The sequence below is a fragment of the Phyllostomus hastatus genome, unplaced genomic scaffold (genome assembly GCF_019186645.2).
Source record: "Phyllostomus hastatus isolate PE091 unplaced genomic scaffold, TTU_PhHast_1.1 phas_contig_58, whole genome shotgun sequence".
Taxonomy (NCBI): domain Eukaryota; kingdom Metazoa; phylum Chordata; class Mammalia; order Chiroptera; family Phyllostomidae; genus Phyllostomus; species Phyllostomus hastatus.
The window spans coordinates 22,837-38,458 of NW_025333916.1; the positions used below are offsets into that span (position 1 = coordinate 22,837).

Genomic DNA, 15,622 nt, shown 5'->3' on the forward strand with positions numbered 1-15,622 from the left:
AATATATTTATTTATATTACATTAAATATATAGATTAACCAAAGTACAGTTAATTATATGATTAAAGTATCTGAGTTTTTCTAATACACACATTGGATAATATGTATGATGGTTAATTTTATGTGTAAACGTGGCATAGTTATGGGAGCAAGTTGTTTGGTTAAACAAGAGTCTACATGTTTCTGTAATATTTTCTAGATGTGACTAACAGTTACAACCAGCAGGCTTTGAGTAAAGAGATTAACCTCCAGAATGTGCATAAGGCCCATTCAGTCAGTTGAAGCCTTTAGAATAAAGACTGATGTTTTCCAAAAAAAGAAATAAATGTTTCCAGACTACAACAGCGAAACTCTGAGTTTTCCCAGCCCTCTGGTCTGCCCTGTGGATTTCGACTTAATTATGCACTCAAGACTGTAACATTAACTCTTACCTGGATTTCCAACCTTCCAGCCTGTCATTCAAATTTGGACTTGCCAGCCCACACAATTGCAGAAGCCAATCTTTAAAATCTCGTACTCTAAATATCTTATTTGTTCACCTGAATGGCTCTGGAAATCCTGACTAATAAAGTGTGCTGTGAAGCTTTCACAAAGGATTCATTTTCGTGATGTAGCCTTTTATTATCTTATGACATAGCTGGCTTATACAGTTGTTTGATGTTCAGTATTCATTTTATAGGCCTTGCAGATGCTTCAGTGTCAGTTGGATATGCTTTAGGATATGCCATAGCAGCACCCATAAATGAGAACTCTGAGAATAGTACTTTTGATAACAGGTAAGCTATTTTCTTTCCCTTTTTGTCTACATTGTGTAAAATATTGGATACTTTGATTTATAAATGTAGACATTTAATTTGTTAACCATATTTTAGAAAAATATATGTAAATGTGCCTGATATGTACATATATGTTCATATAAATATGTCCAAATGTACATTTTTAGCATTACTGCTTGAAATATAATTTTAAAAACACCACTTGTAATAGCAACCTTGCTACTAATTCTGCACACAGTTTTTATAACACTTCTAGTAAAGAATATGTAATATAAAGTTTACCATCCTAACCAGTTGTAAGTGTATAGTGCAGTAGTGTTAACACTATGAACATTATTGTGAAACAGATATTTAGAAATTTTTTTCTTCCTAAACTGAAATGCTGTATCCATTGCTTGACTTCCCTTTTTCCCCTTCTCCCCAGCTCCTGGCAATTACCACACTACTTTCTAAACTTGACTACTTTAGATACTTCATTCACTTAGCATGATGTTCTCAAGTCTCACCCCTGTTGTAGCATATGATAGTATTCCTTCTTGTTTAAGGCTGAATAACATTCCATTGCATGTATATACCACATTTTCTTTACCCATTACTCCATCAATGGACATTAGGTTACTTCCAACTTGTAGCTATTGTGAATGATTCTGTAATTAACATGGGTGTGCAAACATCTCTTTGAGATTCTGCTTTCAGTCCTTTTTGATATATACCCAGAAATGGCAAATTGCTAGGCCACTTGGTAATTCTTTTTTTTTTTTTTGAGAAACTTTTATACTCTTTTCTGTAGTGGCTGCACTATTTTACATTCCCACCAATAATGCATAAGGTTTCCAGTTTTACAACATCTTTGCCAATGTTTATTTTCTGTTTTGTTTTGTTATTTGGTAACAGCCATCCTAATAAGTGTAAATTGATATTTTGTTGTGGCTTTTATTTTCACTTCCTTCATATTTAGTGATGTTGGACATCCTTTCCTATACCTCTTGTCAATCAGTAATTTTTCTGTGGTGAACTATCTATTTCAGTTTTCATGACCATTTTTAAATCAGATTTTGTTGTTGAATTGAAGGAGTTTTTAAAAATGTATTCTGCCCTGGCTGGTGTAGCTCAGTGGATTGAGCGTGGGCTGTGAACCAAAGGGTCGCTGGATCCATTCCCAGTCAGGGCACATGCTGGGTTTGCAGCCAGGTACCCAGTGGGGGCCACATAAGAGGCAACTACACATTGATGTTTCTCTCCTTCTCTTTCTCTCTCCCTTCCCCTTTCTCTAAAAATAAATAAATAAAAATCTAAAAAAATGTATTCTGGATATTATCAATTTATCAGATACACAATTTGCAAATATTTTCTCCCATCTAATAGTTTGCCTTTTCACTCCCTTGACTGTTTCCTTTGCTTTGTATTTATTTGTTTTATTTTATCTTTTTATTATATTTGTTGGGGAGAAATTGGTTAATAAAATTATATAGGTCTCAAGTGTACAACTACATAATACATCATCTGTATATTTCATTGTGTGTTCAGACATTTCTTGAGAAATATTTTTTCTGATGTATATTCTTGAGCGAGGGAAACAAAAGAAAAAATAAACAAATGGGACCACAGCAAATTTTTGCACAGCAAAGGAAACCATTAACAAAATGACAAGATAATCCACTGAATTAGAGAATATATGCACCAATGATACATCTGATAAGGAGCTAATATCCAAAATTTATTTATTTTTTCAGATTTTCTTTTTTTTTCTTTTTTAATTTATTTTTTATTGTTGTTCAAGTACAGTTGTCTCCATTTCTAACTCCCAATCCCCGCACCCCACCTATCCCCACCTCCCACCCTAGATCCTACTCCCTTTGGCTTTATCCATGTGTCCTTTATACATGTTTCTTGACAACCCTTTCCCTTTTTTCTTCCTCATTATCCCCTCCCTACTCCCCTCTAGTTACTGTCAGTTTGTTCTTAACTTCAATGTCTCTGGTTGTATTTTGCTTGCTTCTTTGTTTCATATGAAGAGCTTATACAACTCAACACCAAGAAAACAAACAATCCAATTAAATAATGGACAAAGGACCTGAAGTGGAGACACTTCTCCAAAGAGGACATACAGATGTACAATAGACATGAAAAGATGTTCAATGTCACTAATCATCAGAGAAATGCTGTGTAGTTTTTGTGTTTGATGCAGTCCTGTTTGTTTTAATAAAGCACATCCATCCCTGTGGTTTCTCATACAATGTTGTCTCTGACTAGGGAACATGTGATAAGACAAAGGAAGTGTGACAGTATGATAACTCTAGAATTCACTGATCTTACTCTCTGCCCCCAACATCCAGAAGTAGCTGGCTTGATAGAATGGTGTATGGATTGGTGCCATGAGCAGATGTTTTCGGTGCAGTCTTTGGGGCTTTCTATGTATAGTATCCATAACATCTTAAAACAAAGCCAATTTTACTTATTCCTTTCTGTTATGGATTCCATTTCTTCTCCTCCTCCTCCCCCCTCTCCTCCCCTTTCTCCCTTGCCCCTCCACCTACACCATGTCCTCCTCCCCCCACTCCTCCTCCTTCTTTTTCCCTAATCACTCTGACTAGTACTGCCAGTCCTATGTTGAATAAAAGTGGAGACTGGGCATTCTTGTCTTGTTCTTGATCTTAGAAGAAAAGGTTCCATTTTACCATAGAGTACGACATTAGCTATGAACTTGTCATATATGGACTTTATTATGTTGAAGTATGTTTTATCTATACCCATTCTTTTGAGGGTTTTCATCATGAATGGACTTTGAATTTTGTCAAATGCTTTTCTGCATCAGTTGACATGAGCATATAATTTTTATCTTTCATTATCACATTGATTGATTTATGGACATTGAACCAGTCTTGCATTTCTGGGATAAATTCTTCTTCATCACAGTGTTATAATCCTTTTAATGTTTTGTTAAATTAGGTCTGCTAAGATTTTGTTGAGGTTTTTGCATCTGTGTTCATCAGGAAAATTTACCTTTCATTTTCTTTTCTCCTAGCATTCTTGTTTTATTTTCACTGTACATTTAAATTTAACTTCCAATTAAAATTTACTATTGCATATAATACAATGCAAGGGCCAATATTCTATTTGTTTTCTCAAAGGGATATCTAATTGTACTAATGACAGTTTAGGTAATTTCATTTTTTAAATTAATTTATTTTTAGTGATATTAAATACCATCTTTATCATAAATTAAATTTCCCTGTAAGTATGAGTTTTTTTCTTATCTATCTAATCTATTCTCTGATATATTCTTCTATTTCGTGCCAATACTCCAATGTTTTAATAACTAAATAAAATAACTAATTTAACTAAACATAAATAGTTACACTTAGTAACTAAAGCTTTATCATGATTTTCAATTTGGTTGAATAAGTCCCTATTCATTACTATCCATTAAATATCAGGGGCTGTTTTGCAAAATTACTTTCTAGATATATTTGATAATCTTAGGTTATAATTCAAGCATTTTGATTTGAATTATTTAAATTTATGTGTCAAATTGAGAATAATTGTTATCTTTCCATGCAAGAATGTGGTATGTTGCTCTTTTCTCTCTGCTTTTATTCTGATAGGTTTTTTTTTTATTATTGTTCAATTGCAGTTGTCTCCATTTTCTTCCCAATACTCTCCCCACCACACCCACTCTCACCTCCCACCCTCATTCCTATCACGTTTTGGCTTTGTCCCTGGGTCATTTATACATGTTCTTTGATGACCCTTCCCCATCTTTCCCCTGTTATTGCCCTCTCCGCTCTGGTTATATTTTGCTTGCTTTGTTTTGTGCATTAGGTTCCATTTATAGGTGAGATCATATGGTATTTGTCTTTCAGTGCCTGGCTTATTTCACTTAGCATAATGTTCTCCAGTTCCATCCATGCTGTATGTAGCAAAGGGTAGGGACTCCGTCCTTCTTTCTGTGTAGTAGTATTCCATTGTGTAAATGTACCATAGTGTTTTGATCCACTCATTTACTGATGGGCACTTAGGTTTATGTCCTTCAATGAAGTTTCATGATTTTCTTTATTGAAGATATCCTATTAAGCTTATTCTTCCTGACTTTATATATTTTGTTAGTTTTTGCATGGAATATTTGTATTATTGCATTTACTAATCATTTATTTGTATGAGGAGGAAATCATTGATTTCTAAGTTTGTCATATATATGTTACATTATTAAATTATTTGCTTATGCTTTGTAGTTTTTAAAGTTTATTTTCCTTAAATTTCTGGCACTCAATTACTTACACAAATGTAAGAATCATATTATATGCAATATAATGCATATAAAAGTTTATTTGCCTTAAATTTCAGGCACTCAATTAGTTATACAAAGGTAATAATCATATTATATGCAATATAATGCATAGTATGCAATATTATACTGAATCCAGTATAATACAACTGGGTTCAAAAGTGAAAACAAAATTTCTGAAAATTATAATTATTGAGGAAACTCATACCTCTAGAGAGAGTCTGAAGTCAAAACTCTTTAGGCATAGCATGTGCCCACAGGATAATGGAAGTCAAAATTGGAACCCTGTGTCACTGCACTTTGGAATTAGTATCCCTGAATAACGTAGCAATGGATAAGGAGTTGGCCCATCAATAAAACAGAATATTCTCCACACTCTCTGAGAGACAAGGCCTATAAGCAAGCTACTCCTCGGGTGTCTGTTGGCAGTAGAGTCACTAGTGAGAAACCAGCACTTCCAAAACTGTAGTTCCTGAGGATGTGGGCCTTTTCCCACAATGGCTGGTTGGACAAGGTCTTACAGGTCTGTGAAACTGAAGGAGATGGTAATTATGTAGTAATCAACTTTCCTAAATCTCCACCCTAAATGACACCAAATAACTTCACACTATGAAACTTTTCCACAAAGTCATTCTTTGAGACAAAAAAAAAAGTGCTAATATTGTGAAATAAGTGGGAATTAAAAGAGCAAATTTTAAAATCCCAGCACAGGACTTTAACATTCCCATCCCACTCTGCCCTCTGTGAGGCTTTGTGGTTTACAAAGGTACAGCAAGACAAACTGCAGGGAAGTAGGAAGACAATGGCTTGACAAAGGGTCCTGAGAGTGAGCAGTTATGATCATTAGAAGGGTAACTCAGTCTTAGCCTGAGAGCTCAGAGAAGGGATTAAAAGCAAGAGAGTTCACAATAAATGTGATTTAAAGGGATAGCCGTACAACTTAAAAGGAGTGTTTTCACTAAAGGTCTAGTTGCGTGATTTAAAGGGACAGGAATGATTTTAAAGGAGAGATGGGATTTAAAGGGATAGTCTTCCAAGTGCACAGCTTCTGTTGGAGAGAAAGCATTAAAAAGATTCGAAGAATTACTATTCATCACCTTAGTGAACAGGGGAGAAGAAGAAAAGGGAAATATTTAGGATCATACAGGACAAAAGGGAGCAACATAATTGGAGGCCTCATAACTATTCATTCTCAGCAAAACAAACAAAGGGACAAATTAATGGAAAATGTTTCATTTCTCTCTCCCTTTTTGTTTTTCTGTTAGATTACGGCTTTGTCTGTAATAAAATACACAAACTTGAAATCTTTCATTTGTTTTTATTAAAGCGTTGAAGACAGTGATAATGATGAACACTGGCTGCAGACTTGGTGGATTCGTTTTGTTTTTGTCTCAGTCATTGCGTGGTCCACAATGGTACCATTTTCACGCTTTCCAGAGCACATACAAGGTGACCGTAGTGATACAACCCATTATTAAAGGACAGTAGGTTCCTCATCCCACCCTCATCTTCCATTCTAAGAATGTGTCTGAATTGCATTTCTCTCTGTGTAAAGGTGCAGAGACATGTGAGAGAGAGGTTTAGTTGGACAAACGAGCCTCATGTGGCCAAATACTACTTTATTTAAGTACCAGGCTTTCATTAGCACATATTTTTGTTTTTTTGTCATTTAGTTTTTAAAAACCTGTTAGGTATGGAGTTCATATATTTTTTCAAAGAAAGAAACATATATACATCTATTTACTTAGCATTATTTAATCCATGTACTACCACACAGAATAGCTGTAAAATAAAATGGTAACTATTGAAATTCTTTTAAAAACACTAAAAATACATGTAACATTAGGGAAATCAAATATTCTCTTAATGGTAGAACATTTCATTGACAAAAAATACTTTTAGTAATATCAAAGGTTACTCTTCCACGTTTTAGGCCTGTGCTGTCAAATACTGTGGTAACTGGCCACATGTGACTATTGAAATTTTAAACTAAATTATGTTAAAAATTCATTTGCTCAGTCATAGGAGCTACATTTCAAATGCTTAATGGCTGCAGTAGTGTACAGTGTAGACATGGAAATTTTTTGTTATAACAGAATGTTCTTTAGGATAGTGCTATTAGAAAAATGTAAGTTTTACTTAATTAGATTGACTTTAGCTTGTTCAAAAACAGCTCACTTGTCATTTCAAGTGAAATTAAGTTTTATAGGATGTATACGTGTGCTTATTTTTTTATATATGTGTGTTTGTGATTTGAATATGTCAGAAGCTTCTTTTGCTTGTTAACATCAGGTACAGCAAAGATCAACTCTGGAAAACACAAGAAGCTTCATTTGTTGGATAGAAAATACAAAGATCAGGAATCCAAAGCTAGTATCAAAGATTTATTTGCTTCTGTTTGGGTAAAGTAAAATATGTACATGAATAAGCCTATTAAGTTGACTCATAAAATTTACTAATAGTGAATTAAGACAATAATCATAATCTGTTCAACTTATACCTGAGTGGGACTTTTGAAGTCTTTTTTTAAAAAAAAATTGTTCAAGTACAGTTTTCTGCCTTTTACCCCCAACCCAGTCCAACCCCCCCCCCAGCTCTCCCCACCTCCCTGCCATTTCCACTCCCCCTTGTTGTTCATGTGTCCTTCATAGTAGTTCCTGCACACCGTTCACCCTTTTCCCCTGAAATTCCCTCCCCTTAATTAACCTCTTTATTTTATGGAAATGAAAAATAAGACCCAGCTTACATAAGAAGTATTTTCAAGAACTTGGCTAGTGTCAGGGACTGGTACCAAGTGTTTTCTTTTTCTTTTTCTTTTTTTTTATAGATTTTATTTTATTTGTTTTTGGAGAGGGAAGGGCAGGAGAAAGAGAGAGAGAGAGAGAGAAACATCAACGTGTGGTTGCTAGGGGCTGTGGCCTGCAACTCAGGCGTGTGTCCTGACCGGGAATCGAACTTACAATGCTTTGGTTTGCAGCCACACTCAATTCACTGAGCTATGCCAGCCAGTGCTTTTTTCTATTTTTTTTAATATTATTTTGTGTTTATTTTTTTCCTGCTGAAATATAGGTTTTAACATTATATATCTTCTGATTATGTTTAACTTAGAAATCTAGAAGTTAACAAATATTCTAACAAACATATTGAAAATATCTTATCTCAATTTCTTTTTTTTTGAAGATTTTTTATTTATTTATTTTTAGAGAGGGAAGGTGGGGGGGGAGAGAGAGAGAGAGAGAGAGACATCAATGTGCGGTTGCTGGGGGTTATGGCCTGCAACCCAGGCATGTACCCTGGCTGGGAATCGAACCTGCGACACTTTGGTTCGCAGCCTGTGCTCAATCCACTGAGCTACGCCAGCCAGGGCTATCTTATCTCAATTTCAAATGGAGAAGTGCTCTGTTACTGTAGGTGAGAAAGAAGATGTACAATACAGACATAGTGGGATTAAAGACACCCAACTTCTATATAATGATTCTGCATTCCATTTGTTTTCTATTCACAACTTTGTCTTTTATGTTGCCTGTGGAATTGTATTTCTCACATGTAGACTTCATCTAGTCATTTTCCAGATTACTTGGTAGATGAATTTCATACTCTTTTACCCTTCACAATAACATCAACTGAATTTACCCACCTCATTTCAGAATTTTATCCCTCTCTCCCCAACATTCCAGCCACTTACTCTTTAATGGATGTATTAGGTACTTTCATAGTTCTGTACCTTTGTAGATGCTAATCTCTCAACTTCTTCTCCATTAAAAAAAAAACAAAACTCTTTGTCAAATCTTATCTTACATGATTTCCTCCTTTCTTACTGCTTTCATAGACATTTGTTTAAAATGTAGTATAGAAAAATATAACATATATATGGGATAAACATATACATAGTGCTTTTTATTGTATTAGTCTAATTCTTCTTAAAATGAACAGATTTCTTATATAAAATCACAAATTTTATTTACTTGTTTTCATTCAAACACATGTGTTTATATTTTTAGTAAATCATGTATCTTTCCTAGTAATGATTTATATTTTATTCAGATTTTTATTTAATTTTAATTTTATCAAAATTTTACATATATGAATTTTAATAATACAGAAATAAATTAGGTGTAACCCCTTTTGTAGTGTTAAAAATTAAGATATATTTGTTAAAAATGCTTTTCAGAAAATTTAAACATGAACATTTTAAGTTTTTTTTAAGATAACTGCCATGCAACAAACAAAAACAAGCTAATTCCAATACCTCTCTCGGAAATACTGTTTTGATTATTGTTAGGATAACAAAAAAATATAATGCCTTGTTAACAGCCTTAGACTTTTGACTGATACCTGTCTGGGTAAGTAACTAGAAGATATCTTAACACTTTTTAAAACATTTTAGAAGCTTGGGACTTCTAGAATATTAGAGTGAGGGGCTTGGAAAATCTTCACCTTAAAAATACAGTAGCTGAAACTGGCAAAATTTTTAGCAATCATTTACAAATTCTGGAAATTAGGACTACACTCTCAGAATCACTGATCTGATTTATCAGAAATCTTTCTACTTACCCTAATTCTGAAAGCACAATTACAGAGAAGACTCTGCATATGTCACTGACCTGTACCTTTGGTGCATGGTAGGTGCCTTCCCTAGGAGAAAGGAAGGCTAGGAAAACCATGAATAACATTTTGATATTCCTAACACATTGCCAAAGGTGGCCAAGAGCAAAACATTTGTCAAAAGTGAGGTTGTTTTTCTTTAATCCCACCTGGACTTTATATAAACAATAATTTCAGAAATTCTTATTTTCAACTTTCAAGTAAGAATTGGTGTATAATTAAGTTGGAATATTTGTCACTCTTTAAAATATTTTTTATTAAAACCTGATAGAACCATACCCATTTAATTTCTAAGTGAGTACGAGTTAACAATTGTTAAAGTCCACCATTTAAAAAGGCCCTTAGATAATTTGGAAGGCATTTTTATTTTATATGCCTTAGGTTGTATTCTATTAAAAATGGTTACAATAGTATATACCTTGTATATGTGCTTAGAATTAAATGTGTTTATGTATATAAGGTGCTTAGAACTGGCATATAGTAATACAATATAAGTATGTTATTTTAGTTTTACTTATTCCTGTTTTTTTGTTTTAATTGTATAGTATGACTGTGTTAGGTATTGACAATACAATAGTAACTAACACCCATGCCTTTGTGGAGCATATGGTCTTGTGTGAGTCTCAGATTTCAAAAGAAAAAAAATCAAAACTGGATTAACAACAACTGATTAACAGTAGTTAATCCTTTGTGAAGCCTACTTTAGATGTGAGGGAAAAAAAGGCTTCACTGAACAAGGAACATTTAAATGGGGGAAGCTAAAGCATGATAAGGAATAATCCATGTGAAGAATGGTTGTTAATTAGATACCAAGCCTGAGAGACTCAGGTGGAAACACCTTAAGTCAGCAAAGATTTGGGTATGTTAAAGAAGGTCTTTGTGGCACATGGTAAGAACTTTAGATTTTGTTCTTAATGCAATAGGAAGTCACTAATATACTTTAAGTGGGGGAATAATTTGAACACAAGATAAATTTTGTTTTAATAAATTTTAAATGTTCCTGTGTAAAAATTGTATTACAATGGGAAAAGAATTGAAAATGCAGTGCAATTTGGGTGTTGTTTCAGGAAGTTTTCCCTGGGTACTATAAGTGGTTGTTTTTTTTTGTTCAGCTGTAGTATATACCAATTGCAGGAACCAATTGAAGAATCACTTGGGATTTATCAAATTCAGGGCTACTGACAATGGTTTCTGTAAGAATACCAAAAGAATAAAAATAATTTTCCAGGTATCAACTTGATCTGAGCTTCTGGAGCCTTAGAAAATAAATAAATAAATAAATAAATAAATAGCTTAAAATATGGGGAAGCAAATGTACTAAACTCTAGACACCAGCATATAATATTAAGATGCAATAGAAGGGCTTTGCGTTTAACATTGTGCCAAGTTGAGTTTCAGAAAGAAAACGGAGGGATAATGAGTCATATTTAGGGAGCTGACTAGATTAAGACAAATTCCCAGTGTTTGTTCCACGGTTTTAGCACCTGCCAAAGCTAAGTTTCTCAGCAGAGCATATCTGTGAAATGACGCTGATGAAGTTGAAGTCCAGCATGTCTTCCCTGATAATAGAGGAGTCAGCCAATTTTGCCTACTAGGTTGGTGTTCACCTATGAGTCAGTTAAGCAATGAAAATAATTAAAGGATTCATGCAAGAAGAGTCAAGTTCAGCGGTATTCATAGATATACCTTATCAGGTAAGGGCTAGAGATGCTATGAGTTTCTTCGAATGAGTAAGCAGTACAGTTCAGTGTGAGCTTATGCTTCTCTACGATAATCTCATAGGCAGAGAGATTTTCCATGTCAGGGTCTGTTACTTTCACCTAAGCCAAAAAGCTGGGTTGCACACTAGAAACTGACCACCTAGTTATCATCCTTTTCTTCTTCGATAAAAAACCTTAGAGAGAGCCAGCTCCAGCCTTCTCTTTGTGATCCATGGTTTATCCAAGAAGTAACAAGACAAACGGTAAATCAGGTCCCTCCTAACCCATAGGTTCTGACCACTTTACAGACTTAATGACTAGTAGGATTACCCAGTGGGGACATTATATAACATTTACTACTGGTGATGCCTTATGCAAATGTCCACATTTCTTTGATTCTAAGACACACACTTTCTTCCCTTCACATTTTAACACCTTTGAAATTGGGTTGGGTATTAAATTGATGGAGTCTCGAAATAGCTATGTCAGGAACTCATTGTGGCATAGTAGATACTGCCTGAGTACGGGCAAAGTTTGTCATGGTTGTTCATATTTTTATTACTTTGAGTTATAAACTTCAGTTGTGTTGCCCATATTGAGTGGAACTGCTTTTTTAACTCTTTAAAAAGATGATGCAATATTTATGTGTTGAATTATAAGGTTATTATATGTGTAGAAAGGCAGAGACAGTAATAGGACATAATTTTGACATTAGTAAAACAAATACTTGCTGTTTGGAAGAATGAACACTTGATCACATTTTCTTGCAAAGTATTATCCAAGTGTTTTATGGGACTTAAGGAAAGCATCCTCACAGTAAAGATCATTTTATTGTCCTTTTATTGGGACATCTGCAAAAGGATTACCTACCACACACCAGGCTATTCAGATGAATCAGGAATAAGTGTCAAGTACTTCTTAATAAATCTAATATATTTCAAGAGCTGGTGAGATTGATAACTGCATAGCAGTGAATTTTACTTAAGGCATTGTATCATAGTGTGTAAGTGACAGTATTATTTTTCCCTAGCAATGCATAAAATAATGGTGCCTCTTATAATTGAGGGAATTTTAGATTCAATGAAATATGGTATTTTAATCTTTCTGAGCCTCACTCTCTTTGGCTAAAAACTTGCTATTATAACAACACTTACCTCATAGAAATGTAAGGTATGTCCAGGTCCTCTGTCCATTTATTAATCAGATAAAATGCAGAATTTAAATGTCTCTATTTTTTCTGTATGTAGAATTTACAGTAGTAAAATATTCCAGAAACTTGACTGCAATCCTAGTGAATTTTCTTTAGCATTGCTTAAATTATTTTTGTCTATTTTTCAGCTAAATAAAAATATTTGCTAAGAAAAAATAAACTAAATAAAGTTAAGGGAAAATCTAGACAACTAGTTAATGATATCTACTTTTTCTTAATCTTTCTGGCAAGCTGCCAGACTCACAAATAAAAATTACAAATGGTATGGACATCAAATTATAAATAAAAATGGTTCAAACCCTCCATGCCTTTCATGGTATGTGTCTATTGGTGAATAGGAAATTTCTGTTGGATAAGTATATATATATTATATGCCATATTTTGCCATGTATAATGCACACCCATGTTTTTTGGCCGATGCTTGCAGGAAAAAAGGCTTTCATTCTAATTTTTAAATCCAATTATTTATTTATTTATTTAGATTTAGATACTTGTTTTATATTATAAAGGAATTTTAGCATTGGATTTTGAATATACTATGGTACAAGAAATTTTATGTAACAATCAATTACAAAACACAAGAACAGATACAAGGTATAAAAAACTTTTTATAATGGAAACAAATTAGTACTATCTATGTATAATGTACACCCTTAGTTTTCCCTTAAAAACTTTGGGATAATAAAGTACACATTAAACACAGCATCATACAGTGTGTATATATATATATTTTTAATTCAATTTACACTGAGAAATGTTAAATTTTTGTTGGTTGGTTTTTAACCTAAGAGTGAGATAGCTGTTCCTTTTTAGCAAAGTAAAGAAAATAATCCATATATAACTTTTTAAATTTTCAGATACTGATAAAGACGCCAGTATTTGTATGCCTGTCTCTGACCAAAGCTTCAGAATCTTTACTTATGATTGGTGCTTCTGAAATTTTGCCTAAATATCTAGAAAATCAGTTTATATTAAATCCTCATCAGGCAGCTGCAGTTTCAGGTAACTTTTCTGCTCATTGAATTCATTTTAAAATTTTAATGTAAAGTTTCCTTATATGTATTTATAAAACATTTCAAAAAGGAGAAAGTAGATGAGTAATAGTATTTGCTCAGATATTTAATACCTAAATACCCTTTGCTCAAAATTTAAAAATGAACAATTTGCCATCATTGCATCAACATTTTAAAATATAGTTTACTGATTATGTTATTACAGTTGTCCAAGTTTTCCCCACTTTGTCCCTCTGTATTCAGCACCCCCCATTCCCTCCAGCAATTCCCCTCCCTTAGTTCACCTCCATGGGTCATGCATATAAGTTCTTTGGCTTCTCCATTTCCTATACTGTTCTTAATATCCCCCTGTCTATTCTGTACCTACCAATTATGCTTCTTAATCCCTGTACCTTTTCCCCCATTCTCCCTTTTCTCCCTCCCAACTAATAACCCTGAAAATGATCCCCATATCTGTGATTCTGTTTCTGTTTTGCTTGATTTCCCAGTTTGCTTTTTAGATTCAGTTGTTGTTAGTTGTGAATTTATTTCCATTTTAATGTTCACAGTCTTGATCTTCTTCCTTTTCTTAAGTTAGTCTCTAATATTTCATATAATATTTGCTTTGTAATGATGAGCTCCTTTAGCTTTACCTTGTCTGGGAAGCACTTTCTCTTCCTTTCTATTCGCAATGATACTTTTGCTGGGTGGAGTAATCTAGGTTGTAGGTTCCTTGCTTTTCATCACTTTGAATATTTCTTTCCAGTCCCTTCTAGCCTGCAAACTTTCCTTTGAGAAATCAGCTTATAGTCCTATGGGAACCACTTTGTAGGTGACTACCTGCTTTTCTCTTGCTGCTTTTACATTTCTCTCTTTATCTTTAACCTTTAGCATTTTAATTATGATGTGTCTTGGTGTGGTCCTCTTTGTGTCCATCTTGTTTGGGACTGTATGTGCTTCCTGAACTTGTATGTCTATTTCCTTCACCAAATTAAGATGTTTTCTTTCACTATTTTTTCAAAAAGTTTTCAATTTCTTGCTCTTTCTCTTCTTCCCTGTGATTTGAATGTTGGTATGTTTGAAGTTGTCCCAAAGGCTCCTTCGCCTATCTTTGTTTTTTTTTTTAACTCTTCTTTCTACTTGCTGTTCTGATTTAATGCTTTTTCCTCCCTGTGTTACAAATTGTTGATTTTATTCTCAGCTTCATCCCCTCCACTGTTGGTTCCCTGTAAATTTTTCTTTATTTCACTTAGTGTAATCTTCATTTCTGCCTGGTTCTTTTTTATGTTGTTAAAGTACCCCAGTGTGTTCCTTGAGCATCTTTGTATCCAGTATTTTTAACTCTGCATCTGATAGTTTGCTTATGTCCTTTTTGTTTAGTTCTTTTTCCAGAGTTTTGTTTTGTTCTTTCATTTGGGCCATATTTCTTTGTCTCTTCGTTTTGGCAACCTCCCTGTGTTTGTTTCTGTGTATTAAGCAGAGCTGCTTTAACACCCTGTCTAATAGCATGGTCTATTGTAGAAAAGCTTAGATGGGGCAGAGCCTTAGGTCATTCCCAGGGCAGGGCAACTGGTGTTGCCATTCTGTGTCTCTGAGTGTGGCAGGGCTCAGAAAAGGACTATGGCTGCTGCCTGGCCTCTGGAGTTTTGTCCAGGAAAAAGCTGTCTCCAGGAGGAAGCTGTCACTCATCCTGATGCCAGTCACTTCAGTTTCTCCCTGCATGCCACTGGTGCCCTTACCCCTGCTACCCTGACGGTAGAACCCAGAAGGAGTGAGTCTGTGTGAGTCCCAAGTCTGTTGTGAGTACCTTAAATAGACTAGGAATGATGTGTATGTAAATAAAGTTTGTCAGATTGGCAGGGGAAATCCACTATATTACTTATAAGAGGCACTCCTTAAATGTGAAGATATGAAAAGTTGAAAGTAAAAGGGTGAAAAAGTTGCATTATATGAACACTAACCAAAACAAAAGGTGGTGTTAACTATAGTAACTTTTTTTATTTGATTGTTGTTCAAGTACAGTTGTCTGAATTTTCCCTCTGCCAAGCACCCCCC

General features: G+C 34.1%; 1 protein-coding gene across 1 annotated transcript in view; it reads left to right on the top strand.

The window, feature by feature from the left end:
* Positions 1–15,622, top strand: part of SLCO6A1 (solute carrier organic anion transporter family member 6A1) — a 68,710-nt gene that overhangs the window by 13,956 nt on the left and 39,132 nt on the right. Inside the window, exons 4-7 of the mRNA XM_045848341.1 lie at positions 679–775; positions 6,388–6,509; positions 7,353–7,462; positions 13,433–13,577. Of these exons, the coding sequence (XP_045704297.1) occupies positions 679–775; positions 6,388–6,509; positions 7,353–7,462; positions 13,433–13,577 (474 nt within the window). The remainder of the gene's footprint in view (positions 1–678; positions 776–6,387; positions 6,510–7,352; positions 7,463–13,432; positions 13,578–15,622) is intronic.